This window comes from Cloeon dipterum, chromosome X (assembly GCF_949628265.1).
Source record: "Cloeon dipterum chromosome X, ieCloDipt1.1, whole genome shotgun sequence".
In the NCBI taxonomy this organism is placed as follows: Eukaryota; Metazoa; Arthropoda; class Insecta; order Ephemeroptera; family Baetidae; genus Cloeon; species Cloeon dipterum.
Window position 1 is genome coordinate 10,171,393 of NC_088790.1, and position 24,681 is coordinate 10,196,073.

Sequence of the window (24,681 nt, forward strand, 5' to 3'; positions counted from 1 at the left end):
AGTCATTTCAATTTTGTTCTTTTTCTGATCAGAAACAGGTGGTTAAAAGCCAAGTTTGGTCATTTTTTTATTTCCTGAAAGAAAATATTTTCTAAACATTTTTTGTCCTGTCAACCGTCGAGGTACAACAGTTGGAACAAGTCTGGAATTTACTTTAGGCCTTTTTAGAAACTAAAATCAGGTAGAATCGCCAGAAAAGTTGAAATTATTGGCTTAATAGCTGAGAAAGATGAGCAGAAACTATAAAACCACAAGAATTAGCTTCAAACGCATCCCAAATCCATCTATGTGATTCTTTCTTCCACGATCAAGCCTATTTCCCATAAATCCAAGCACCAAATGGATTTAATTCAAAATTGGTGTTTGATTTGAGCGTTTTTTGCAATTTTCAGGATTTTATTCCCAGACCCAAGTTCTATCAACTGAAATTTCAAAGTTGTTTTCAAGTTAGCTCATTTTATATCTATGAATTTATTTCTGAAGCGGAAAAATAAATTAAACTCGGAAATTTACTTCATTCTCAAAGTTCCAAATTATATACTACATTTAGATTAATAACCTTTTGTTGATACGTTTTTCATGCATATCAGTCAAAACTTTAAAATATTGTCCCGTTTAAGATTAAAAGCCTCAAAATTCTTACCATTAGTGATGACAAAGTTTGTGCACATTTCGACAAGGGCAACGACGTCATTGACGGTGAGTTGTTGCTCCCTGAGGGACTTGCCGTTCCTGAGGATGGCACTCTGGATGGCGAGGCGCCAGCGTTCGGTGGCCTTGGGCATGGGTCCCTGCAGGTAGAGGCTGCTGTTACCAAGCTGCACCACGAACAGCTCCTGCCCGGCTATGATGCCATCCTGGTGGTCGCCGTCCTTGACTGCAATCGCGAAGAAAAAATAATCCAAGATCTCTTTTGAGATGAGCAACAATCCCCTGATAGCGAACAACTCGCGGTCCGGTAACCTCGTCCAGAAAAGGACCAGGTCTCGTCCATGCGAGCCAACGGCTTGGTTAAAATAAAAAAAAATGAATTGGAGAAACAATAGACACTCACCGAAGCACCTGGCCTTGCGCAGGTCAATCTCTTGCAGCTCCTGCGAGGGCAGCAGGTAGCGCAGGCGGCGGCCCTGCAGGCTGAGCCACGACGCGCTCCACACGCCGCCGACGCCCTCCTTCAGGTACAGCCAGCCGAGCCGCGACGCCACATGGTGCATCCGCGTCTCGTTGGTCAGTGCCACCGCCACCTTCGCCATCCAGCGGTCACGTTCCTCCTCGCTCTGAGCCACCCAGCAGATCGACCGGCAGCTCATCCCATCGCAGTTGATTATCTCGAACGCAGGACTTTCCTGATGTAACAATACAAATAATGTCAAGCAGGAATATTGACGGGTGGAAATATATATGAAATATCTGTATTTTTATTGTATTTATGTGGAGTGGAATTTTAAGCTCCAAACTTAACCTGACAATGAATTAACGAATCTGATTTTGGATTTATTGTAATTCAAATAGTAATATGTTTAGATCAATCGGCTCAATCAAAAAATTAGATGTATATTTCAGTTAAAACTGCGTGACACTAAATTTTTGTCGGTTGAAATTTTTTTCTGGGTTTCCAACTGTCGACTGTTTCCCGAAAAAACCGTCTAAAATGCCCAGCTCTAGAAATAACAGACTTTTCTCTACATTGGCAAGCTTTGCAACCATGAATTAAATTTTTAAAATCGAACATAACCAATAAAGTCATGTCAATGAGGATGAATTTTTCGTTGTTACCTGAATGGTAACAGAGGCGACCTCGCAGGCGTGCTCGAGGCTCCAGTGGGTCCAGCGCTTGCCGGTGTCCGGGTACCAAGAGAAGTTCTTGGTGGTTAGCTTGGCCAGAGTGCGCACCTTGTCGCGGCCGTTGAAGGTGAGGCGGCCCTCGTGGACGGCGGTCTCGCCCGTCGGCCGTTTCAGCGCCTCGAACGGCGGGGCCGGTGATGCGTTGCGCTCGGACGCGTCGCCCATGAAGCTGCGGAAGCTGCGCACTGCCCGGCCGCCGATGGTCACCCGTCGGACTGCCGTCTTCAGCTCGCCCTCGATGCCACCGTTGTTGCCGACCAGCGCCGCGGGGATCTGGTCCCACTTCTCGCGCGGGATCGAGTCCTGCCGACGCCGCGAAACAACGATTAACACTAACCAACACGAAGGGAGCAACCGGAGACATCACGTTTCCGCCCGGAACATGACTAATGATTCGCATTCTAGAGCGCAATCAGCAATTTTTAAAAGGAATATGACACTGTGTGTTTTTCTTGCGGCGTGGGAGTTGCCACCACAAATCAGCGCGTAGTTCCCGAGACAAATTTCCAAAAGACGTGTGGGTTTTAATTTAATTTTAAAAATATCAAAGAGACAAATAATAAATGAGGATTCTCCCGACATTATGGACTAAATTTATTAAACAAATTAGAGTTTCAAACTGAAAGTAAGTCACTAAAATATTCATTTTAATTTACGAGGAATAAAAAACACCAAAACTATGATATCAATTTTCGTCCTCGCGATAGCGGGCGCTACATTGAAAAGCTATCAATGTTCAGGGTAGAAAAATATTAAAGCCTGTTAAATTGCTTATTGGATTTTTCTTTTCAACCCGTGTAGTTTATCAAAAGCAATCGGCAAGGGCTACAGATATAACGTAATCTAATTGATACCAGTCTCAACATTGATGACGTCAAATAACGTACTCAAAGTTCCAAAGTGAATTTAATTTCGATTCTAAAAATCCCGATAGAGCTTTGAATTTTCAGATTTATTCTGAGTGTAAGGATTTTTTAGTCAAATACAGCACGGTCTTAAGGATTACATTGTTTATTGAATGGAAAAATCGGTTAAACCCCTCTAAATGTATTTCATTCTGTTAAAAAGTTATAAATTTCAATGAATTTAAATTAGGCGTGAGAGGGGTTTCAGTCAACTTTGCCTTTATAGCTGCTTGTAAAAATGCAGATAAAACGAGTCAGAGGGAAAGCACTGGTTTTACTGAAAATTTCATGCCAAAAGTAAAGTTCGTGGAACCTTTCAAGAAAGGGTTTATTGGATGGTGTGTGTGTGGAATGCCACCAAGTTTTTTTTAAATTCACCATTACCTTGCAATCAGGTCGAAATAGAACAAAATAGTATTTTTTTAAATACTACATTTTTTAAATTGGTCCACAAGAATTGTCGATTTTATTTATTTTTCACTCCAAGAAGGTATTTTTTGAATTGAAACATTAAATTTGATTTTTTTTGGTGGCATTATCTCAGGCTTGATTGTGCGTGCGACCAAATTTAATCGTGCTTTAGCGAAAAAACGATGCTATTTCTGCATGAAACCCATTTAAATTACTATTTTCACCATCCAAAGATAGTTAAATTTTTGATAAGAGGGATAAAATAATCTGGTAAAGTAATTAAAAATGGATTGATCTGATAAATTAGATTATAGCAGAAATTATTTCTCTCGTCAAGTTTCAGTCCTAAAAAAATTCAGGCATTTCATAAAACGGTGGATTGATACAGGGCAACAATTTAAATTTTTGACTTCATTTAGCAGCTGATAAAATTTTTACTTTAATAATATGTACTCTCTATAATGTGCAATAATCAAATCAAGACCAATAATAGTTCATTTTCATAATTTACCAAAATTATTGAAAAATTAAACGGTTTATTAGTGGTTTTTAGCAGGTTTTTGATGCATCTCTTTCCGATCTATCTAACAGTTTGCAAATTATGAATATTGCCTTTCTGGCAAAATAAATCACGATTTTCAATAGGGAGGAACACTTCTCGTCGCTTAATAACAATTCAAACTTTGGATTCAATTTCTCCGAAATGTAAACGGCAAGCTTGGAAAATTTTAGCTCATTCCTAATTTTCAAAGAATATTTAAGCTATTTGAAAAGTTTAAATCAAGCTATTCAAGTCAAGATGAATCTCAAATAACTTATTAATTAGTTAAATTGTCTTAAGACTCACATTTCTGGGCGGCGGCTCTGGCGGTTCGAGATCGTCGCCGGAACTGTCATCGTGTGCAACCGGGTCGTAAATGTGCTCCTCTTCATCTGGTCCATTACTGTACTCGGGCGGCTGCTCATCCTGCTCCTCCTGCACGTTGCACTCGTCTTCGTGCTCCTCCGCGAGACTGGCGAGACTTGCGGCATGTGCTAGGTCGTCAGGGCCGAACTGCTGGCTCAGGAGCGGGTCAAAGTCGAAGAGCAGCGACTTGGTCACCTGACGCCGCAGCCCGACACCGCCGCGCAACGCGCTCTCCTGCGGATCCTCGTCGAGCGACTGCACAGACATTGAGTCGGACGTGCGCGGCGACAGTGGCTCGCTCTGGTCCTCGCAGAACTCCTCCTCCGTGTCCTCTGAATTGGGTACCAAATTTTATTTAAATAAAAGGGACAAAATCTAAATGGAAATGAGTGTCGTTGAATCAAAAGAAAAAAAATGGACCTAAATTGCAAAAAAAGGAATCACAGTGTGGCTGTCTGGTGGCCAAGCCAAAACCTTTAGTGTGACGAGTGGGACAGAAATCTAACTGTAAAGAAAATGACGATCGATCAAAAATCTTGATACCCTGTCAGTATAGGAGTTGCATTTGAGGGTATCAGCATTGTTAGTTCCTTATCTCTACTTTCCTTGCAATGTTAGGTATCTTAACTCGCCTATGGAGCTTGCAATAAAATATTATCGGTCATATTCTTCTAATGTCATTAAAAGGGCTGTGAACCTTTGGTGGTTTTCTCGGGAAGTATTTGACTATTTTGTAGACTGTTTTCCATACAAATTAGATGGTTTTAGACTATTTCTGGGCTCGTTAAGACGGTTTTCGAGACATTGTCTCAGCCAAATTACCACAAGTTCAATGTCAAAATTTAGCATTTTTGCCGAAAAATCTTACGTTTTAGTCAAAATGTCATGACAATCGAACTGTACCAAATGCACGAACTTAACAACATACAAAACACTAAAAAAATATTACGATTATATTTATTATTTGTTTATTTTTAAAGATACTTCTTGCATTACCATCAAATCGAACAAGCCATGAATTTTCCTAAGTTGCAAAGATGTGTGAATGATTTAAAAATGTTAAAAACAATTCCTAGCTAAAAATGGAAATTGACCCTGTCTAAATAATTTAAAACCATAACGAAGATAGTAGTTCTGTTTGATTTTCGACAGCTCTAAAAATTGCAACATTCATACAATTATACACACATGACGCATGATATAATAAATAATAATGAATAATTTAGCAAAATTCCAGCTATACAAAAATAAATTGTTAATGCTAGGTCTACTTCATTAATTGCTAGACTTAAATTTAGATAGCTATTTATTTTTTATCCTTAGCCCTCAGATGGGTTAAGAAACTCATGAATTACGACCGCAATCAGCAGCCAAAACTAGCCAAACAGGGAATTTCTGTAGAAACACGAAAAACAGCTCGCTGCCGAGGAAGCTGCTTTTCAATTCAGCTTGAAAAATAAATATTTTTAATTGCAAATAACATCTTAATAAATTAATTTTTTATAACTTCTTTGGCTCGGACAACAATTTAAACAGCAAAGTGTAACTCTTTTCTTTTATACCCAGCGCTCAGCTGACTAAACGAAAGCTATCACTAGCTGCTTATTTTGCATATTAAAAATACCACCGTGCAGAAAAGGATTTGGTGTGTACCTTGGATAACGGGTTGAGGAGGGCTGGCGAGGCGCATCCTGGGCATTGGGACCGGCGTTGGCACAGGCTCTGGCGCTTGGTGGCGCGGCGCAGCTCTGGGCGTGGGGCGCGGCGCTGCCACCGGCGCACTCTCCTCGTCCATCGCTGACACGGAGACAGTGACGCAACCTTTATTTTCGATACAGAAATCCAAATTAATCGATAACCTTATGACAGTAGAACTAATTTTGTTTGCTATTGTCTTTCCGCAACTTTTACGATCTAAGGTCATAGATAAAAAAAAATGGCAATAAGGCTTTTTGGTGATTTTGACGCAAAACAAAACAAACAAAAAACAAATATTTTCCCAGATTAGAGTAGATAACAATCGCAAGGAAGAATTAGAGTACGTTCTTATCAAAACTGGCGGAAACGGAAGAGTATAGCGAGAATACCTCAGCCGGTAAACAATCGAAGTCCAAACCAAACTAGAATAACTGGAATCTTAAGTAACAACACTCTTGCTCTAATAAATTTGTGCAAAACCTAAATAACTATGACTGTGAATTTTAGATAATCTTTTGGGCCAAATAATTAAAGTCCTATATTTTTACCGTTTGCTGGAGCAAAAAAGTATTATTGTTCGTTCCTTTTAGTGTACAATTTACACCTATTTGATGCAATTAAAGAAATTTAAAAAGAAATCCTGCGGTTTTATTTTCTTTTTAAGAATATGTATCTCAGAAATAGAAAAAATATTTTTCAAATTGTAAAAGGATTTATCTACAAAAACGAATATTTTTTGACCATAATTATTCAAACAAAGCAAGTTTTCTATCCAAAAATGGTGTTAAAGAAAGTGAAAGATCATAACGATTGTTTATAAATTATGATTTCGACGCTTTATTAACCCTTAATACACGATTCAAAAAGCTCAAAATTGCATGTTTCGTGTTTGTTTGATGGTCACATGAAAACAGAAAAAAATGGTCGATAGCCATAACCATAAACCCTTATGAATCAAACGAGCATGAGTTCACTTTTTACATAGGAAAATTAGAGCTTATATAAATATAAATTTAGTTTTTATGGCATATCAAATCTTGTTTGTTTTAAAATCGTCATAGCACTGAAAGTATAAAATTCTAACGGATTTTGATAAGAAAGAAGGAAGACTGACCAAATAGAATCCAAGCGTGTGTTGAGGATATTACTCGGAAATGATTTCCGTCTGGTTATACAGTTGGGTATTCGATTTGAAAGTGTTAGGATGATTCATTATATTGAAATTAAAATAATTGATAATGAAGAAATTTGTAAAGTGACTATGTGTACTGCGCAAGAAACATATGATGGGAAGTGATTAATTAATTAATTATATACGCACTTCTATTGTTGCCTTGTTCAATGGTAAACCTTTGAAACGTTTGCACCATGAAAAAAATAAACAATCACGGCCAAGGGGAAGCGTATATGTGATCGCGCAACGGCAACAGGTGGTAGTGGTTGAGGTTGGAGGTGTCGCTTTCAGAGCTCTCACCCACAACTCATAACTTCTAAAAGCGTCTTGTATTTTTCTGCTTGATCAACAGCATCGAATTAACACTAACAAGTTAAATAGCATAGAAAATTAAGTAGTCAAAGCACTCAGAAAATTTCTCGGCTCTCCGTGGTTTTTAAATTAAAACCGAGTTGTGCGTAGAGAGCGGCAGAGAAGATAACAAATTAAAAGCAAGCTTGATAGTGATGGAAAATCGTCGTCAATAATAACCTCACCAATGAAAAAAAATGTGGATCACGAGGCAGGCTGGCGTCGGCCGCGCTGTCGACTGCGCTGACTCATGACGAGCCGATTATGATCCCGGTGCGCGGCGCCCGCGATGTTTTCCACAAGTGTCCGCTTGCCAACTCCGCAGGGCGCTTCTGGGCACGGAAATTAATCAAGTGTGCACCGAGACCGCACTCGAATCACTCGAAAGTAGATAACGCCGGGAGCGCAGGCAGAATTTCCGGGAGCAGGGCGCACTTTCGCTCAATTCCCTGCCGCTCAAGGGGTCCTGCTGCCTCGGCTCCGCAAATTCCACCCGGCTAATTTGCCAAAATATTTGCCTTTGGAGCACCGCCCATCTCCCCTGCAATCACAACTCGCTCACTCGACTCGACACTCCAACTCTCCACTCTCTCCAGCTGCCCCACACTCGGGCTCTTGACTTATCTGGCAGTTGTTTGACTTAAACAATCACGTTTCCTTCCATGCCACCAGATGGCGATCCTCATCAGTTCAATTATTTTCGTAGATGGTCAGGAAGGATTTATGCGCTATAATGGTGTAGCGTTTTTATCTTTCAATTATTTTGTCCTTATATGCTAGGACAAATTTGTAAATTTTGATCTATAACAAAAAAAATGATATTCAATTAATTTACAATATCGATAATTATGAACATTAAGTAATATTATATATGCTAAAGACCACGTGGTCTGGGATTTTTTACAACTATAAATATCCCGGAATTTTAACTTCTCCTCTGCTCATTCATTGAGCTTGAACAACAGCAATAAGTTTGATTTTTACTAAAAATTTTAACTTTTATCGGGCAGTTAAATTAAAAAGAAATATATGGGTTCAATACCTCCGGCAAAACTCAGATTTTTTGGGAAATTCCATAAATATGCTTTAGTTCCCAGCGTAATAGTTTCTCAAAATTTAATGAGAATTATTTCTATAAGCTCTATTATCAACATTAGCTTTAATTTGAAAGAATAAAAATTTAAACTCAATTAAAGGTTAACATTTTTTCACAGTTTTTAAACTCTAACATATTAATGCCAAAAATAGGACAATTTCTCATTAATTATTGGTTACCGAAAGTCATTTAAAACCGACACCGAAAATTTTCCGCGTCTAACTGTCTTGACTTGACCAGACTTAAAACTCCTATGAAATTTTCATTAATTAATTTGCAAAATTAACTTATTTTTGTTAAATTTACAATTTTGATTTTACAAACAAACAAAACGGTATTGTAACAAGATGAACACAAAAAGAGGACTTAAAAATTGCTGGATATATATAAAGATATATAGGTTTTTGGGACAGTAAAAAGTAAATTCGATTCTGCTAGGAGCGCAAATTCCAAACTCAATTCCCTTGGGGGAAATAATTATTCCACGTTTGAGTCCAGATAGACCGATAAAGAGCGCGTGAATTCAATTAATGTAGCTAAAAGTGTCCTAATCTCCGCCTCGCTGCTGTAAGTCTCGATCTCTTACTCGCCACAGGGACAATATTTATTTTAAACCTCTGATCATATTTTATTATGGAATTCCTATAATTTGGAGGTGCTTGCATGAATATCGAAAATTCCATGCGGAATTTCTCCCATCTTTAGCATACTGTACGTACTTCTCTTTAACACGACAACTGTCTTCAAAAATTCAGCGCAAAAGTGTCGCAGCAGCAACAGAGACATTGTGCTGAGCTAGTGATTGCGTAAGTTTATAAAAGAAGGTTGGTGAGATCGCTTAATTTTTATCCCAAAAATAATTAATCCCCTTCTCATATTTTTCCCGCGAGCAGGGAAGAAATTATGGCGGACACTAGACGAGTATTAGCCTCATTGCCGTGGGTTTCGATCAGCAACAACCCGGAATTGAATCTGGAAAATTCTGCTGTGTTCAAATATGTCGAAGGCACCGAGAAAGACAAGCAACTTGAAATTTTCAAGATCTTCAACCAATGGTTTCCATTATACATTCCAATGGAGTACGCCACAAAGTTTTTAGTTTTCTCTATATATGACAAAATTTTATTTTTTGAACAGGCATCATAGTATGAACGTCAGAGCGATGGCCAAGAACAGTCCAGACGGCCAGTACTGGGCTGTGGCGATTCACTTTTTGATCAGCAGCAAGGGCTTCAATCAGGACGAGTGGAAAACTTTTCAAGAGCATTTGGATGGTCGTAGTGAAGGCAAAAGTTCAAAGGACATCCTGTGCACGGCTCCCTACATTTCAGACTCTGTGCTGCCTCTTTTGTTTGTGAGGAGAAATTTAATAAGTTTCAAGCAAATTTTACTCACTACTCTAATTTCAAAAAGGGGACTCCACCGCAGTGCCAAAGCGCATCGGAATTTTTGGAAGATCTTTGGGTAGTGGTGCAGCTGCCATACCAGCCAGCTTTGTTTCACCAGTGGCTTGTCGCATTCGCCGTCGAAGCACTCAAGGTTTCAATGGAACTGTCTGAAGTTTATTATTTACTTGACAGTACAGAAAGTCCACTTGATCGCCAAATGTTACTATTTTTTGAGAAATTAGTGTGGGAGTTCATTTCACAAGGATTTAACTTTCTTCAAGCCTACACCACACGTGAAAACCAGAGCGACTTATTTCCTGATCTCAATTTTGCATGTGATGCTATAAGAGTTTCGTTCACAAAGAATAAGGTTATTAAGAAAATCAGGGCATATAAAAAGCTCGTTTCAGCGCAAAGTGTGCAATTTGCACGAAGTAAGGAAAAGTACGACCTGCACGACGAGCTGAATAACATTTACAATTTGAATTTTTGGAGAGACAAAACGCCATGCCGCAAGATATTCTACGACCCGGAAAAACAATATTCTGTGCCTTTGGAGGTGGAGGAAAACGACGATTTTGTATTTGAAATCGACGAACTGTTGGAATCCCTTCAGGCTCATTGCAACCACAAACTCGTGTTCAGCGACAGGCTTAAACGATTTTTGGCCAAAGACAAATTATTCATTCGAGCTGTTTCAGATCTGATTAGAATTGAAGGTAAATATAGCGTCCTGCATTTATAATATCAGATTTGAATTATATATTTCCAAGGCATTTCTTCGCTTCTGAGGATAAAAAAAGAGGAACATGGAATTATTGGCACGTTGATGAGCATCACGGTGTATATACAAATAAACGATGTCGCTAACCATGCGAAACGTCGTCTCTGCGAGTTGACTGGAATTCACCCAAGCAAATTACTAAGATACAATTACGGCAATATTTCTGATACGGAATCGGATGATGACATTAGACTTAATACAATTTTGGAAGACTCTGACAGGAGTTCAACACTTGAGATGCTCAAACAAGTAGAGGAAACGCTAGGAAAATCAATTGGCGAGCTGAGTGGTGACTGCCCAAACTACACTGAAGATCCATACAAAATTGCAGAGAAATTCGAGGTGAGAATATCGTCAGCGCATGGTATATATGTTATTATTAAGTTCGTTTTATTCTCACAATCGTGAGTCATAAATAAATATATTAAAGTATCAAAGTCAAAGTCAAAATGGATGTGAGAGATCTTTGTAATTTTCTTTACAAATATAATTCCCTTAAAATTAGGGTTAATGTTATTGCCCTAACGGTATAACTTCCAGTTAAAATCTCAGCCTCACATTACTATTGCATTCAGATCCATTCGCTGGTGGATTGTTTCGCTAACAAAAGTCTTTTTTGGAAAAAAGATCACAATAAAAGAGTACAAAATCCATTTCAAAAATAAGATTTTTAGAAAATCAGCAAAAAAGCATTTTTAACCGGTTGTCTCAAAAGTAGAATTTCAACAATTTATTTGCTCCCGATTCCATAAAATACGAACTAATTGCTGAAAGAGAAATAAAATTATAAAACCGTTTTTAATGTTCACCTCACCTGTGAAGAAATTTTTAACCATCATTTGCTGCAATAATTGTAGCAAATATCTATGATTTTTACTAGGTTGAAATTTATTTTTCAGATGAGAATCAAGTCATTAGTTTTGGATCGAATAAAATTTCATCGCAACGAAAACCTGGAATCCAACAAGAACAACCCAGGTATCAACGATTGTCAGTTCGCGCAGTTCCTTTTGCCCTGTTTCGTGGCCTCCCTGCTCGAATTATTCAATCGGACAAATGATGATGAGCCGGTGATCAGCCAAAAAATGAAGGAATGGTACGTCAACTTCGTTCATGAGCTAATTTCTGCTTATGAACGCCGCAGTGACGTAATTGCCCTGGATTACCAATATCTCGCTTTGCACGTGAAAAGGCGGTATTCCTCGCCGATTTTGCTCCAGGCCTTCTTCAGGTCAACGATCCATGAATTTTATCGTGCGGTCAGCAATGACGAATCATTCGAGAGGCATTTTGAAAAATGTCTTCAATTAACTTCGCTTTTAAATGCGCTGACGAACAGCAGCAACGAGTGCTTGCCGAGTGCACTACTCTCGTCGCAGACCAACCTTCACTTTGACTCGTTGATATTCGAATTCTTCCTCAAATTCGTGGAAGCTTTTAGACACTCGTATCTCAAACTGCAAGACTCCCAGCCATCGTTTCACTCCATCAAAATCGCTGATATGAACGACCTGATCAAAGTTCTGTTCCACATGTCCTTCTACCCTGACCCAATCATCGACGTCGCTCACCCAGAACTGCCGACTTATTCAAACGTCCTGCTTGCTCTCGTTAAACACTGCTTACATCGAGAGCCTAAGGATGATAATCTCACGCACACCAAACGTTTGAAAAAGCTCAAAATATCCGACTTGAGCCCCAAGAGACTCTTAGAGATTGCCAAAGGGGAAATTAAAAATCTGAATGAATCCCAAATTCGAAGTCTCGCTTTCTACTTGACCATGAGGTTGATTCCCAGAGAAAAATTGTCGTGGCTGTTGACTAAATCGGAAACTGGTAGCGCGTTAGACCTCGTCTTATGCAACTACTTGAAGGGTGGGAGAATGTGGGATTTGAGATATTTTTTAAATATCTTGATGAAGGATGACAAGTGGAGAGTGTCGTTTAAATTCGCAGGAGAAAAGGCTCCGGTTCTGTACTACGTCGCATTCAACGAATGCAACAAAAACTTCGATAAATTGTTGATCGACAACACCAGGCGGGACACTTATTGGTACTTCCCGTTCGATCACTGCAGGCATTGTGGCGCTTTAAACAAAGATTTAAATCAAAATCCGTGCTTCAAGTGCAAGGACAGCAAATATTATGCGGACATGAATGTATTCTGCTCGGATGAATGCAGACAGAATGCGATGGACTCTTACCACGATCAAGATCATAAAGAGTTTGATGATTTCAATCAACATAAAAAGCGGTTAGAAAAATGGGGAAAACGTATGTATTGAAGGCAAGGCTGTGTCCGCCTTAATCCGGTTGAAATTAATTGAACTCTATTAGAACGTGGCATTCTAATAATCCGATTTCCCTCATTTCCTCTTCTATTGGAATTGATGAAAAAAAAATTTTTTTTTAGAATGAAAACGATCCAGCTATTATTTAAAGAACTCGATATATTTATGTATTGTCAATATTTTTTTCTTCCACGCAAGTTTAATGCGTGGAAAACTCTTGTGAAATAAAATAAGTTAAGAACCCAGTCGATTGTCTTTTGAGCTATATCACGGAACCACAAAGCTAAAAGTATAATGTCACAAACCATTTCCATGCACCCTTTAATATCCTTTTAAAATCAATCGTGATTTACATGGTTAACACATCTAATTTATTTTGGCTTCTCGTTTTAAGGCAATATGTTTCTCGTATTCGCGAATAATAAATATTGTTGCCACGACCCAGAATTGATATAAAAAATATATCAACAATAATCTTTTGATGCATTTTTAAGTCAAACGTGATGTCTGCTACTATACAGCTTTTTAAGAATTGAAACAAAAATTCAAAAGTTAGCATTGTTTGTTTATCTTATTTTGGATCCATAATTACTATTGAAAATTTTGTAAATAGTAAAAATACAATTTTATGACGCTTCTAAAATGAAAATTGACTTTGGGCCCTTATTGTTTTAAATTATTTCTGCTTATATTTGCAGCAGTGATTTTAATTCGTTTTGAGTTTCCCTTTCTCGTTGTGGAGAGGCTTAGCGTGGCTCTATGAATTGTAATCAAAAGAGCATGTATTAACCAACCAAATAAGGTCAGATATTTAGACGCGTTTTTTAAGGTTTTTGTTTATTGCTATGAGCCAGGGCAACTTGGCCTCACATCGCAAATAAAAATAATATTATATACTATACAAAATATGCTAACAGAGAACTATCGAATCTCATAATTGACCACGCTAATTTTGTTTTCAGTGACCAAAAGATTAAATGAATATAAGCAACTGTAAAACATTAAAATTTGATACAGTGCAAAAAATAAGCTTCAATCGTCTCACAGCGACACACGTTGACAGGCCATTACTAGTACAGGCACAGGCCAACGAAATTCCTCTTCTTCAAACCTCTCACGGAACGCGTTGGTAGAAATTTTTCACCGCATCTTTCAGGTGCAGAATGAAATTCGGCGTTATATACTGGCGCAGAAGATTTTGTAGAAAAATGACTGCCTATTATAATAGCCACAAAATAATAATAATGCAGCACGCGACGTATCTAGACTGCACAGGTTGCATACTTTCCATTGCTGCAGGCGCCCCTCTATCTACGAAATATGGCGCCCCTCTACGAAATATATATATATATATACATATATATATATGCTCTGATTCCAGACTTGATGGTATTATCTGTGCTTTCCTATAAGAAAAGGCTTCATGTTAAAAGCGCAACCTGACCAATTTTTTATCCAATTAGTCAAATATTTCTAGTTTTCCACCCAAAAGTTACTCGCAACTTATTTTTTTAACTGTCATATTAACACTTGGACAAAGGTTACCATTTTTTATAAGTAAATTAATATTTAATCCCTGCACGTTAGATTTTTTTGCAAAATAGATCTTATTCCATTCAAATTTATCCCTTTCCTCCCTTTTAAAACTTAAAAAATGTCTATTTATTTAATTAACTCTGTGATCAATATGTAAAAATCTGAGATTGCGAAGCACTCTGCTGCATGTACAGGATGGTGTCCCCAATTTACAATACGAGCTAATAATGTGGTTCATGGGGACAGACTGACGAACTAACGGAAATGAAAGCGAGTCGCCCTATATATTTTACAAAATTTTTGCTTTCGGAACGAATGGATGCAGCACGAGCGAGTAGGTCATAACAATGAAAGCCCAAAGCGTCATATATGTATGCGAATTTATGGTATGCAATTTTCTGCAGATTAAAAACCACATTACACCGGAATGATTGGCTTTCAGATTGTACTGTTAATTCTTCTGGATACCTTTAACTCATCTTCAACTCAGGCATCAGGTTTACGCAGTAACTATAATTGATTTGTACTCTTTTTAATTTAATCATTTGGCGTAGATCAAGCAACTATAAAATTTAAATAAATATTCATATCGGCACATAATTTAAAATTTTCCTTCTTGAATATATGCACTTCATTTGCTATATCTAACTCAAAAAACGATTCCAAAGTCCTGTGAAAACAAGTGCCCTTTATTTATTTCAATCTTTCCTTTTACCCTGATGAAATCCAACCACTGAAATATTCCCATGCTATTTATTCGTTGATGCCATGATAAGGCAGCTTGCTTTTTCTGAATCTAATGTGTATTATAATTCGAAAAAATAGTTATAAGTCCTTGAATGAATTTACAGCATCGCTGCTAACGAACCGAATAAAAGAAGGGACAAACAAAATAGTGTTGCACCTCAAACAGAAGAAATTGAAGATTATTATCAAGCTTTGTGGGAAACTTTACAAATGTTATTTCCCCAAAAGAGTTGAAAACAAACCTAAAACAACAATCGCAGCAAACACGACAGGTTTCTAATTTCTAATTTCTTATATGGTTAATAAAATCTTAGCAATTTTTAAAGATGTATCAGCAACCCAAACTTCAGAAGCTGAGCCATCAGAAACTGTTCCAACCAGAAGGGAAACAACAGCCACAACCCCAGCAGTAGAGCCTTCAGAAACTGTTCCAACAACAAGAGAAACAACAGCCACAACCCCAGCAGTAGAGCCATCAGAAACTGTTCCCTCAGAAAGGGAAATGACCACTTCAACAGCTACGCCATCAGTAACTATTCCAACTGTAAGGGAAATGACAACCCCAGAGGCCGAGACTGGTCTAACAGAGGGAGAAGAAGAGACAACCCTAGCATTTCAACCATCCGAAATCGTCTCAACGGAAAGGGCTGTGACAACCCCAGCAGTTCAGCCATCAGAAACAGTCTCAACAGAGAGGGTAATTACCACCCCAGCATCCCAGTCACCACAAACTGTTCCGACAGAAAGGGAAACGACAACTCTAAACAACCAAGCAACAACTATTAGTGAACAGACAACTGGTATTGGCGTCGTTTCCAGCGGAGGAACAACAACTAATGCTAATAGCTTGACGACAGGAAATATTACACCAACCCCAACAGGTATTAAAAATATTTACAGTTATACGAAAATCTACTGATATTACTCGCTATCTGCAAACTCGATAAATTTTTTTTATGATGCTGAAGAAATAATCGGCCTTGTGAGATCTTTTTACTCGAGAGCCTATCAGCCTACGTGTAAAGACCCCCCTCATAACTAGGGCGCGAGTTGGAGATGTTACTTGTCGAAAAAATAAAATAATAAAAGTTCAACCAATGAGAACAAGTCCGATCATTTCTTCATCATCACAAATGCCTTCCTCGAGTGAATTATTTTATTTTTTACAGAAATGGAATCAACGGACGAACTTCCCGATGAATCCAGCACTAACACAAGTTGATCCTTCAACAAAGATATCATCCAAGAGAACGTGCGTCTAAAAAAATCATCATCCCTTATAACTTTCCTCAACCAAATCAGCAGTGCCAAAAGCTCTGAAATAATTGCTATTAACCTTAAAGAGCTGACGTAGCCATGAACTTATATCCATCAGTCTCCAGAAGAGAAAATCTCGAAAGAAATGCGTTAGCAATATTTGCAGGTCCAGCCTGTGTCTGCCAATTTTTGTATGTCAACCTGGACGTCATTATTTTTCAAGCTTGAGAAAATGATTTCAAGTGAAACATGACTACTTACAAGTAGCCTCAATTTTATAGGTTACAATACGGCAATAAAAGCAACTAATGCCAGGATGAAAAGTTTCAAAGCGATGCCGACAGCTAATAACGATTAATATCCCAATTTGTAGTCCCATTTTAAAGTATATGCGTTTAATACTATTGATTTGTTTATAAATAAAAATGGTTTTGAGTGTCAGGCTGCCTTTCAATGGAGCTCCTTATTGCAAATGTTAAGCAAAAAAGTAACAGGCTTACCTGGGTTCTGATGGCAATGATTTAATGCATCAATTAAATCGTTAACAATAAAACAAAATAATAATCATTAAAAAAGTTACAACAGGGCATTAACAACGATGTAGCTGTCAGCTGTCAAGAGATTCATCTGTTTGGAGAAAAAATGCATGGTTCAAGATCACACTATACATATGGATCAAGTTTTGAGCATAAGATTCTTGATTAATTCTGATTGAGTATGCAGTCACAGAGCTGCGATCTGATTGGACTAATCGCTAAGACATCTGTTGAAATTTTCATCTAACACATATTCCCACCTTTGCTCTATATAGTTTTGTACTTAGTAATTGTATCGTTGGAGTGGAAAGTCAGCCAAAGATTTATGGCAACGAAATGAAGACAATAAAAGAGATTTAACAATCACAGTCAGGGGGTTTGCTCGAGCGCCTTCCTCGCCACCACCAGGTCCCACTTGGCCGCGGTCGGCTTGGTGCACAGCTCCATTGTCACCCTGTTGCCCTTGGAGGGGTCGTCCGAGCCTAGGCAAGTGCCAGCTGCCATGTTGTAGATAGCTGTTTCCACCTGGAAAAAACAATGTAGCAAAATGCATAGCCTTCTTGCTCATGGGCATACCTTTCCAGGATGCTGCCATTCTTGCAGTCCGCCCATCTCATGGCACTTGGACAGACGGGGTGTGTCTCCAGTGCCGTCCAAGCACAGCAATTGGGCCAAAACGAGCTCATGCCGATCAGTCTCATACCACATCTAAAAACGTCAGGAATTCATGGGAATTTTTTAACTCCACCAGTTAACCATTTTTTGAAGCTCTAAAAATTCAGGTGGTTTTAAGCTTGATTTTACAAATAAATTAGCTGCTACCATTATGATTAGGAGGCTACAAGTGAAATAATTGCAGAGAAAATAATATCACGCATTCTTTTACTGTTCAGCTTGCTTGGTAGCGTAAAATTAGGTCAAATGAAAAAGCAGCAAGATTGAAACCGAACTCAAGAGGATTGCCAACAGACTACAATTACCAATTTAGCTAAAAAGTACCTGAGATTTCACTCGCAAGCATGGCTGAAGGTTTAAGTAGGAGCCTTTAGTTTTCACGTCTTTTTCACTCTGCACACAAAGGTTGGAGCCAGTGAGTCTGATCTGCAAATCAATGAAATATTTTAATCTAATTCACACTCAGATATTAATTTTAATATACCTGATATTGACTGATATAGTTTCTCTGCCTTGCGTGCCAGGGCTGGAACTTCTTTTTGCCGCCGGGGTCTAGAGCTTGCCACTTGTTCTTCAGTCGGTTGGATTCCTTCTCTGAAGAGGGCAGGGACAGCTCTGGGTACACGTTCTTGAGGTACCAGTCAAAAGACTTGCATTGCAGATTTTCGCGCAGCTTGAGCCTTAAGGAGATGTCCCCGTATGATAAATGTCGTGCATCAGGACGAACTTTGAAGAAGTAGTCCTGCCAAATACATTTTTTACTAACCCAAAGTTCAAGGATTTTATCCCCCTGTACATTTTTGCAACTTTTTATTACACTCACATTTTATTTAAGAAAAGCAAGTGGGAAACAGAATAGAAAATTTTGATTAGCAAGGCAAGTGTAAATTCACAATTTAAAACTAAAGAATCTAAATTTTGCTATAGCTCTTTTGAAAAAGCAGATTGGAAGAAAAAGTAGCTTTAACAACTGCGGTTTATTAAGAAAAACAAAATCAGAATACAACAAAATTCTAACCAAGAAATCGTCAAATTTATCCCTTAAGAACCCAATTTTTATAGACTGCCTTTAATTTAACATTTCAAAAATGCAATAAACTCAAATAAATACCGAAGTAAAAACTTAAAGGGAAAAAATGACAAGACGAACTTTCTACCTTGTACTCATCCATCCAAACATGAGCTACTCTCAATGAGTTTCTGGTCATCGTGTCCTCTCCGTCCGGAGCGCCATAGGGCCTGCGCCTTCGAAACACATGCCCAACCCTGGAGCAAGGCATGATTTCCAAATGACCACCGCACATCCAAACCTGTTGAATCAAGTTATTTCAGAATTTCAATCCAGTTTTTGGGTGTACCCTAAATGACAGTTCCAAGTTTTCTCCACCCCAAATATTCATTCCAGAGTCGTAGGCGCCCAGTTCTTCAAAGTATTCCCGTTTCATCGCAAACAGGCCTCCTGCCATTGTGGGTGACCTGTCAGGCGTTTGTTAATCAAATAAGATACAAATGGTATTGAAAAATCTTCAACTGGTTGAGTTTGGGACACACAAAACTCACTTTATGGGTTTGACAAAATCAGCTGCGTTCTCTAGATTCCACTGAGGCACATTTTCCCACTTGAAGTGCAAGCCCCAGTTGAATCCGCCTCTGACTAGTGGGGATGGAGTGTACTGGAATGTGTCAGCATTGATGATGTCAATGATTGGGGTGACCACCGACTTTGGGTCTTCTTGGATTCGCGACAGTAGCGGCAGCAGCCAGTCTCGATTCACCTCGATATGGCTGTCGAGGAATACCAACACCTGTCAAAAACAATATTTATTCTAAATGCGCCAAATTAAAACGGTAGCTCACATCTCCGGATGCCTTTTTCGCACCAAACATCCTGGCCCTGATCAACCCTTCCCGCCTAGGCGTTTTGACAACCATTACAATTGGCAAGTGTTCCTTGCAGTAAGCTTCAACTTCATGGTGAATATTATCTATAACAATTAATTTTGAATAAATCCAGCAGCGTTTAGATAAGCTTTATTTCAAAAATATTATTTTTATGTTTGAGTCGTATGTTTACCTAAATTACTGTTATCATCCACCAAAATAATTTCGTGGATCAGCTTTTTCGGAGATCTGTCAATGACTGAGTGGACCGATCTAAGGAGTGTGTGCAGGTCCTCGTTAAAGAAGCAAATTACGATCGACGCAGACGGAAGTTCATCAGGATATTTCTGGTCGGCACACAAAGCGTTTCGAGTGTCTGGAATTTCTCTATGGTATCCCAGTTTGTGGCTGACCAGCGTGTTGAATGCGTGATTTTTGTAGCCCTGGTCTCGAATTCGCTGCTCTTCGAGAGAGCGTACCATGCCGATTTCATTTTCCAGTTTTTTGGGCTGCAACTGCGCCAGCTGAATTGCATTTTATTATTAATTTAAACCATAGCATCAGCTGATAAAATTACCATTTTCTGATGTTTGTCTTCTCCTTCGACGTTGCCTTTGTTATGCGCATCTTTGGGGAGGAACTCGTGGACCACCATCAAAGAGGAAGGCTGTGGTGACAGTCGGTCAGAGTTGAGATTGCTTTCTTTTACGAGTCGGGAGTACAAAATTATAATCACTGTCCATGTCACACTGGCGAACACCACGCCGAGCAGGAACGAGTTGCATTTTCGTGGTCCACCTACGATTTTAACTAACACTCTGCTTGAGGGATGACACAATGAACATTATACCTGTTATATTCGATCTCATTTTAGTTGGTCAAATTCATATCTTGAAAAATACTAAAAAAAACCGCTTCTAGGTCGTCGTCGTAAAAACCATCTCAGATTATTATTTAGTTTCTTCCATGGTAAAAACAGAATAATCAATTAATTTCTATGGCTGAGCAAAAAGTTCAAAATTTAAGGCTAAGAATAGCAAACTGGCAAGAAGTTCAGACGATTGACAGGTGAGAGAGTTTCTCTTCTGCAGCTACCGTCAACACGGAGACCGGAGACCAAGATTATTTACCTTTTACTTGAGTCCACGCCCCCTTTGGCCCCTTCGAATGCCCGCGCTCGCGCCGCATGTGGGTTGACGCTCACTTTTCATGCTTGCTTCATTTTCATTAGTTCTCCTACATAATACAAACACCGAAAACTGCTGGCGAGAATTACTGTAATAATACAAAAAATACGTAACATGTTTACATGTTAGCGGTTGTGAATAAATAATAAATTGAATAAGTCAAAAGAAGTTCTCATGATGGTGTAGTGATCGAGTATAATATAATGCGTATATTAATATTCTTAATATTTTATTCTGTATAGCGGCGGTATATGAAAAGGTACACACGTGGATATTATGTATGGTATTTTTTAAAACTAAACTCAAAAATTTGTATAGAAATTTGCGCTCTTTTGCTTTTTTGTGATGAGATGACTCATGACTTTAGTATGTAGCACTCATATATATTAGTTTTATTTCATGAATGTGTGCTAAAAATTGTTTAGTACATGTACACGAATAGCCCTTTTAAAAAGAGAATATATAATACCCTTAATTTTTTGAAAATAACCAATTTCTTAATCAACCGTCAATGGAAGGTCCATTGTTATTGCAAGAAAAATTAAAGAAAATTCACACGTGCATATATAAATATGGACTTATGAAAACGAAGTTGTGCTATTTCATGACAATAAATTAATTAATTCGTCTATAAAAGTCTATACTTGTACTATAGTTTTTCGTTTCAAGATTGTTGCAATATTCAAATATAAAAAGCATGGTGTGTAAATAAAAGTGCAATTTTGAAAGAGCCAATTATTTATTTTGGATTAAATTATTACTCCATATCACACAAATATAAATCGTGAGCAAATATGCTGATGCGCTCGCATTGTCCAAAAACCTCTCTTAATCAATTTTATCTGATTTGTCTATACCAGCTGGTACCTATCCTTGCGTTACAACAAAAATTTGACGTGAAACAATAATTGTAAAAACAACCAGAAAAAGGTAAAAACTATCTTGCTTAGGATAGACACTCGCTCATTTCCGATCAAAGAATGTCTATCATCGATTTAACGATGGCGAAGAATTTTCCGACCTGCTTCGGCAATTCTGCCCAGAAGAAAGAGCCCAATTTTTGCAAGCACAGTGATCCAGCATTAATTTGATCTTCAGGACAGTTCTGGAATGAAAATGTTATTACAAATGAATTGCAAGGCATTGTTTGAATTTTACCATGACCAACTCTCTGTACATGCACTGCACCCAAGCTGACGAAGCCCAGCAGCGATCTGAGTCTGTCAATGGACGTTTGCTGTCTGTCAAAAATAAAATAAATTATTTTTAAACGCGGTAGAGCAATGCGTTTTATTTTTTCAATAATTGAAGAATTAATTAAAATTTCTATTTTTTAAGCGTTAAAATATTATTATAAATCTTATGGGGAAAAAAACAAACAAACAATGTCTGTGTAAACTGTAGTTTACAAATATTTCACTCACCGAACCAAGCTTGGTATTGATCACCATAGCTTTTTTCGCATGCCAACAAAGCAGGCTCAAACAAATTAGTAAAGTTCTTAAACAGCTTTGGAATTGTCGCCTTTAATGCACTTGGAGATGGCAGTCCATCAGGCGTCAACTACAGTTTACAAATTAATAGTTTCTCCTGTCTCGAATAATCACTTCTTACCATTTTCATTCGGCCAAATACGCAACGCACAGTGCACTTTTTAATTACAAATTGATAATTTTTCTGCATGACATATTATTACTTTATAATACCAATTCTGCCTCAAAGAAACCTCCAAGTGATCCAGATTTCATGAAAATAGTCACTTTCTTTTCTGAAAGTTAATTATTTTTAAATAATCCCCGACACTGTAAGGAATTTAGACGTATTATCTCTATTCGACTCAACAACACCACAATATGTTAACCGCGAGAAATCTCTATCGCGAAAATTAATGTCCTCAAAAAAATTTAAACTTGTTAATCGCCCACGAAAATACACCACTATAATTTCCAATGTGTACCTGCTTCTGATCTGTTCAAAAATCCAGTTGTGGCGAAAAAGTTGTTGGACAAATCGTCTGAGCACTTGAGCGTCAGCTTGGACACGACGTCCGGAAGGTTGAGCGGCGCGCAGCATTTCTACGCGGTGGGGTTTAGCTTCCCAAGTTATAGGGATTTTAAATACGAACCATGAAACCCAGGAAGTTGTTGAGTAGAGACATGAACGCAGGGCCGTAGTCGGAAAATCCGGGAAGCACGCTCATAATGCCCGAGCCACCGCTGCTGCCCACACTTGACAGCAGCTCCATAAGCTGTCGTTTTTGCCGCGGGTGGTGGTCCTCTTGCGGTCTTTCCTCCCAAGGAGCTGGGAACGAGGATAAAACTCAATTTTCTTGTCACATATTAAATAGCCTCTTCTGTCGTGACACTGCTCTTCGGACTTATTGTATAATACTTCCCCGACGCGCGCCTGCAGACCCAAGGCGCGGCGCGCGGCCGTTGGCCACCAAACAATAACCACCGTTTTGTGTATAAAATTTCCTTTTGATATTCGTGTGCCACAAATAACTTAATTTGTTAGCAAACTGTCAATTTCACTCAAAGCTTTTTTCTTAACTTTGTGATGTGGTGGCATTTTTGCAATTTTAAATAACCTTTTTCAACTAACATTCTCACTTGAAGCAAGGTGAAATTTATATGCAATAAATAATGCAACTCTGTACAACAATATCTTTGTCACAACGTTCTTGAAGATTTTGAGATTATTTTCAAGCTGAATATTCCTCGATTTAAAAATCAGAAAACGACATAAAAGCTGGCTAGAGAAAATACATTTTCTCTGTACAAAAGCAGTTGAATTCTTGTGTTATGTTAAGTGATGGTCTTCGCATTAAAATTAATGTCTTCTCATTTTAATCATGTGTTAAATAGATTCATCGAATATAATTTTAATTATAATATACAATTGTTCGAATAGATTTATAAAAAAAATAGAAACATCCAGGAAAATTTCAGCATTTGAAAACTGTTTTTTGTACGGTATAGGAGACACAAATTACAAAAAACTTATGGTGTGCAGTATCTAATTATGTTTTATATCCGTAAGCAATTTTAGCGCATGCAACATTGATGGCCACACTTACGGAATTTAAATTAAAAGAATCTTACTGTTAATATATTGCTCGTATTCAGCAATCAATTTCTTGGCCTCGTCATCGTCCTGGAAAAATGTGAGATTAATTTTTAGATTTGTATAAAAAATTAAAGTTATTTAAACGCCTGTAAAATTTTAACTTGACTACTTTCTCGACACTAATGTCGTGCGGGTTGCATAAATGATCTCCCATTCTTTTGAAAAATATAGGTTAATAATTTGTTTTTATCGATTTTGATTGCACAACATTAGGTAAGCTGTTTAAGTGCAATAATGTTTTGAGTTGCCAACTCAATAACTTAGGTTTAACCTGGGTTTAACGCCCAAAAAGGAACAAACATTTGTATGATGATCAGATTTTATAATTATATTTCTATAGAATTTGTACTACACACATCAGATAAATATTGAATACCTTGAAATTAAACGCTGCTAAGGAAGTCACGAGCGCAAGAAGCAAAGTGGTGACCAAAGCCCTCATGTTTCTGCTCTTTCGAGCCAAATCCTTGAAGAAAAATCCAAATTGCTACGTTATCCAGCAATATTCGCGTCAGCTTCAGTAGATTTCATGTAGAACCAATGGTTCGGACAGTCGACCTTGTGCTTGTTGAAGCGAATATACGCGGCATCGACAGGAAAAGGAAGCGCCATGATGGAAACTTTACAAGCGAACGTCACAAGCCGCGAATATTCACGCTGAATGGTCCGACAGTTTGAACTAAATTTTATCGGGAAAATGGTGCACGGTCATTTTATATAGACGAATCTAGATAGATCATGTGATCTCGTTACTTCAGCAATGCGATCAAATATTAGCCGTTTATTCAGCATGCCAATTTAAAGATGATTGATATATACTGCAAAATGCCTGGAAAATCCTTGCTGCCAATCCCCTGAAGCCAAAATTCCACTGTACATTTTT

At 38.1% G+C, this 24,681-nt stretch overlaps 3 protein-coding genes and 1 long non-coding RNA gene across 6 annotated transcripts in view; 1 reads left to right on the forward strand and 3 right to left on the reverse strand.

Moving 5' to 3' along the window:
• The window catches only part of RhoGAP15B (RhoGAP_ARAP and RA_ARAPs domain-containing protein RhoGAP15B), an 11,435-nt gene extending 3,534 nt beyond the window's left edge, over window positions 1-7,901 (reverse strand). The window contains exons 1-6 of the mRNA XM_065495535.1: window positions 7,477-7,901; window positions 5,722-5,889; window positions 4,009-4,400; window positions 1,777-2,148; window positions 1,055-1,346; window positions 644-877 (exon numbers count right to left, since the gene is read on the reverse strand). Of these exons, the coding sequence (XP_065351607.1) occupies window positions 644-877; window positions 1,055-1,346; window positions 1,777-2,148; window positions 4,009-4,400; window positions 5,722-5,863 (1,432 nt within the window). The 5' untranslated portion in view covers window positions 5,864-5,889; window positions 7,477-7,901. The remainder of the gene's footprint in view (window positions 1-643; window positions 878-1,054; window positions 1,347-1,776; window positions 2,149-4,008; window positions 4,401-5,721; window positions 5,890-7,476) is intronic.
• Window positions 1-20,607, reverse strand: part of Pgant35A (polypeptide N-acetylgalactosaminyltransferase 35A) — a 210,411-nt gene extending 189,804 nt beyond the window's left edge. The window contains exons 1-11 of one of the 3 annotated variants that reach the window (XM_065493576.1): window positions 20,333-20,605; window positions 20,060-20,280; window positions 19,676-20,006; window positions 19,459-19,586; window positions 19,162-19,406; window positions 18,960-19,077; window positions 18,759-18,911; window positions 18,086-18,343; window positions 17,926-18,027; window positions 17,503-17,634; window positions 16,892-17,451 (exon numbers count right to left, since the gene is read on the reverse strand). In XM_065493576.1, the coding sequence (XP_065349648.1) occupies window positions 17,296-17,451; window positions 17,503-17,634; window positions 17,926-18,027; window positions 18,086-18,343; window positions 18,759-18,911; window positions 18,960-19,077; window positions 19,162-19,406; window positions 19,459-19,586; window positions 19,676-20,006; window positions 20,060-20,280; window positions 20,333-20,351 (1,863 nt within the window). In that variant the 5' untranslated portion in view covers window positions 20,352-20,605 and the 3' untranslated portion in view covers window positions 16,892-17,295. Of the gene's footprint in view, window positions 1-16,891; window positions 17,452-17,500; window positions 17,635-17,925; window positions 18,028-18,085; window positions 18,344-18,758; window positions 18,912-18,959; window positions 19,078-19,161; window positions 19,407-19,458; window positions 19,587-19,675; window positions 20,007-20,059; window positions 20,293-20,332 lie in introns of those variants that run through there. The other 2 variants (XM_065493575.1, XM_065493577.1) reach the window with 2 other exon arrangements.
• LOC135945732 (uncharacterized) lies at window positions 14,558-16,831 on the forward strand. Its single transcript, XR_010575459.1, has 4 exons — window positions 14,558-14,892; window positions 15,238-15,405; window positions 15,460-16,014; window positions 16,303-16,831. It is a non-coding gene; the product is annotated as an uncharacterized LOC135945732 (long non-coding RNA).
• Window positions 20,608-21,389: 782 nt separating the features above from the next.
• On the reverse strand, window positions 21,390-24,374 carry LOC135946089 (uncharacterized). The gene is made up of 9 exons (XM_065494135.1): window positions 24,175-24,374; window positions 23,774-23,825; window positions 22,795-22,970; window positions 22,627-22,744; window positions 22,376-22,437; window positions 22,284-22,319; window positions 22,094-22,232; window positions 21,828-21,910; window positions 21,390-21,774 (listed from the first exon to the last, which is right to left on the reverse strand). Exons 1-9 carry the CDS (start codon window positions 24,238-24,240, stop codon window positions 21,643-21,645), a joined length of 864 nt encoding a protein of 287 aa, XP_065350207.1. The 5' UTR covers window positions 24,241-24,374; the 3' UTR covers window positions 21,390-21,642.
• Between the last annotated feature and the right edge of the window lie 307 nt (window positions 24,375-24,681).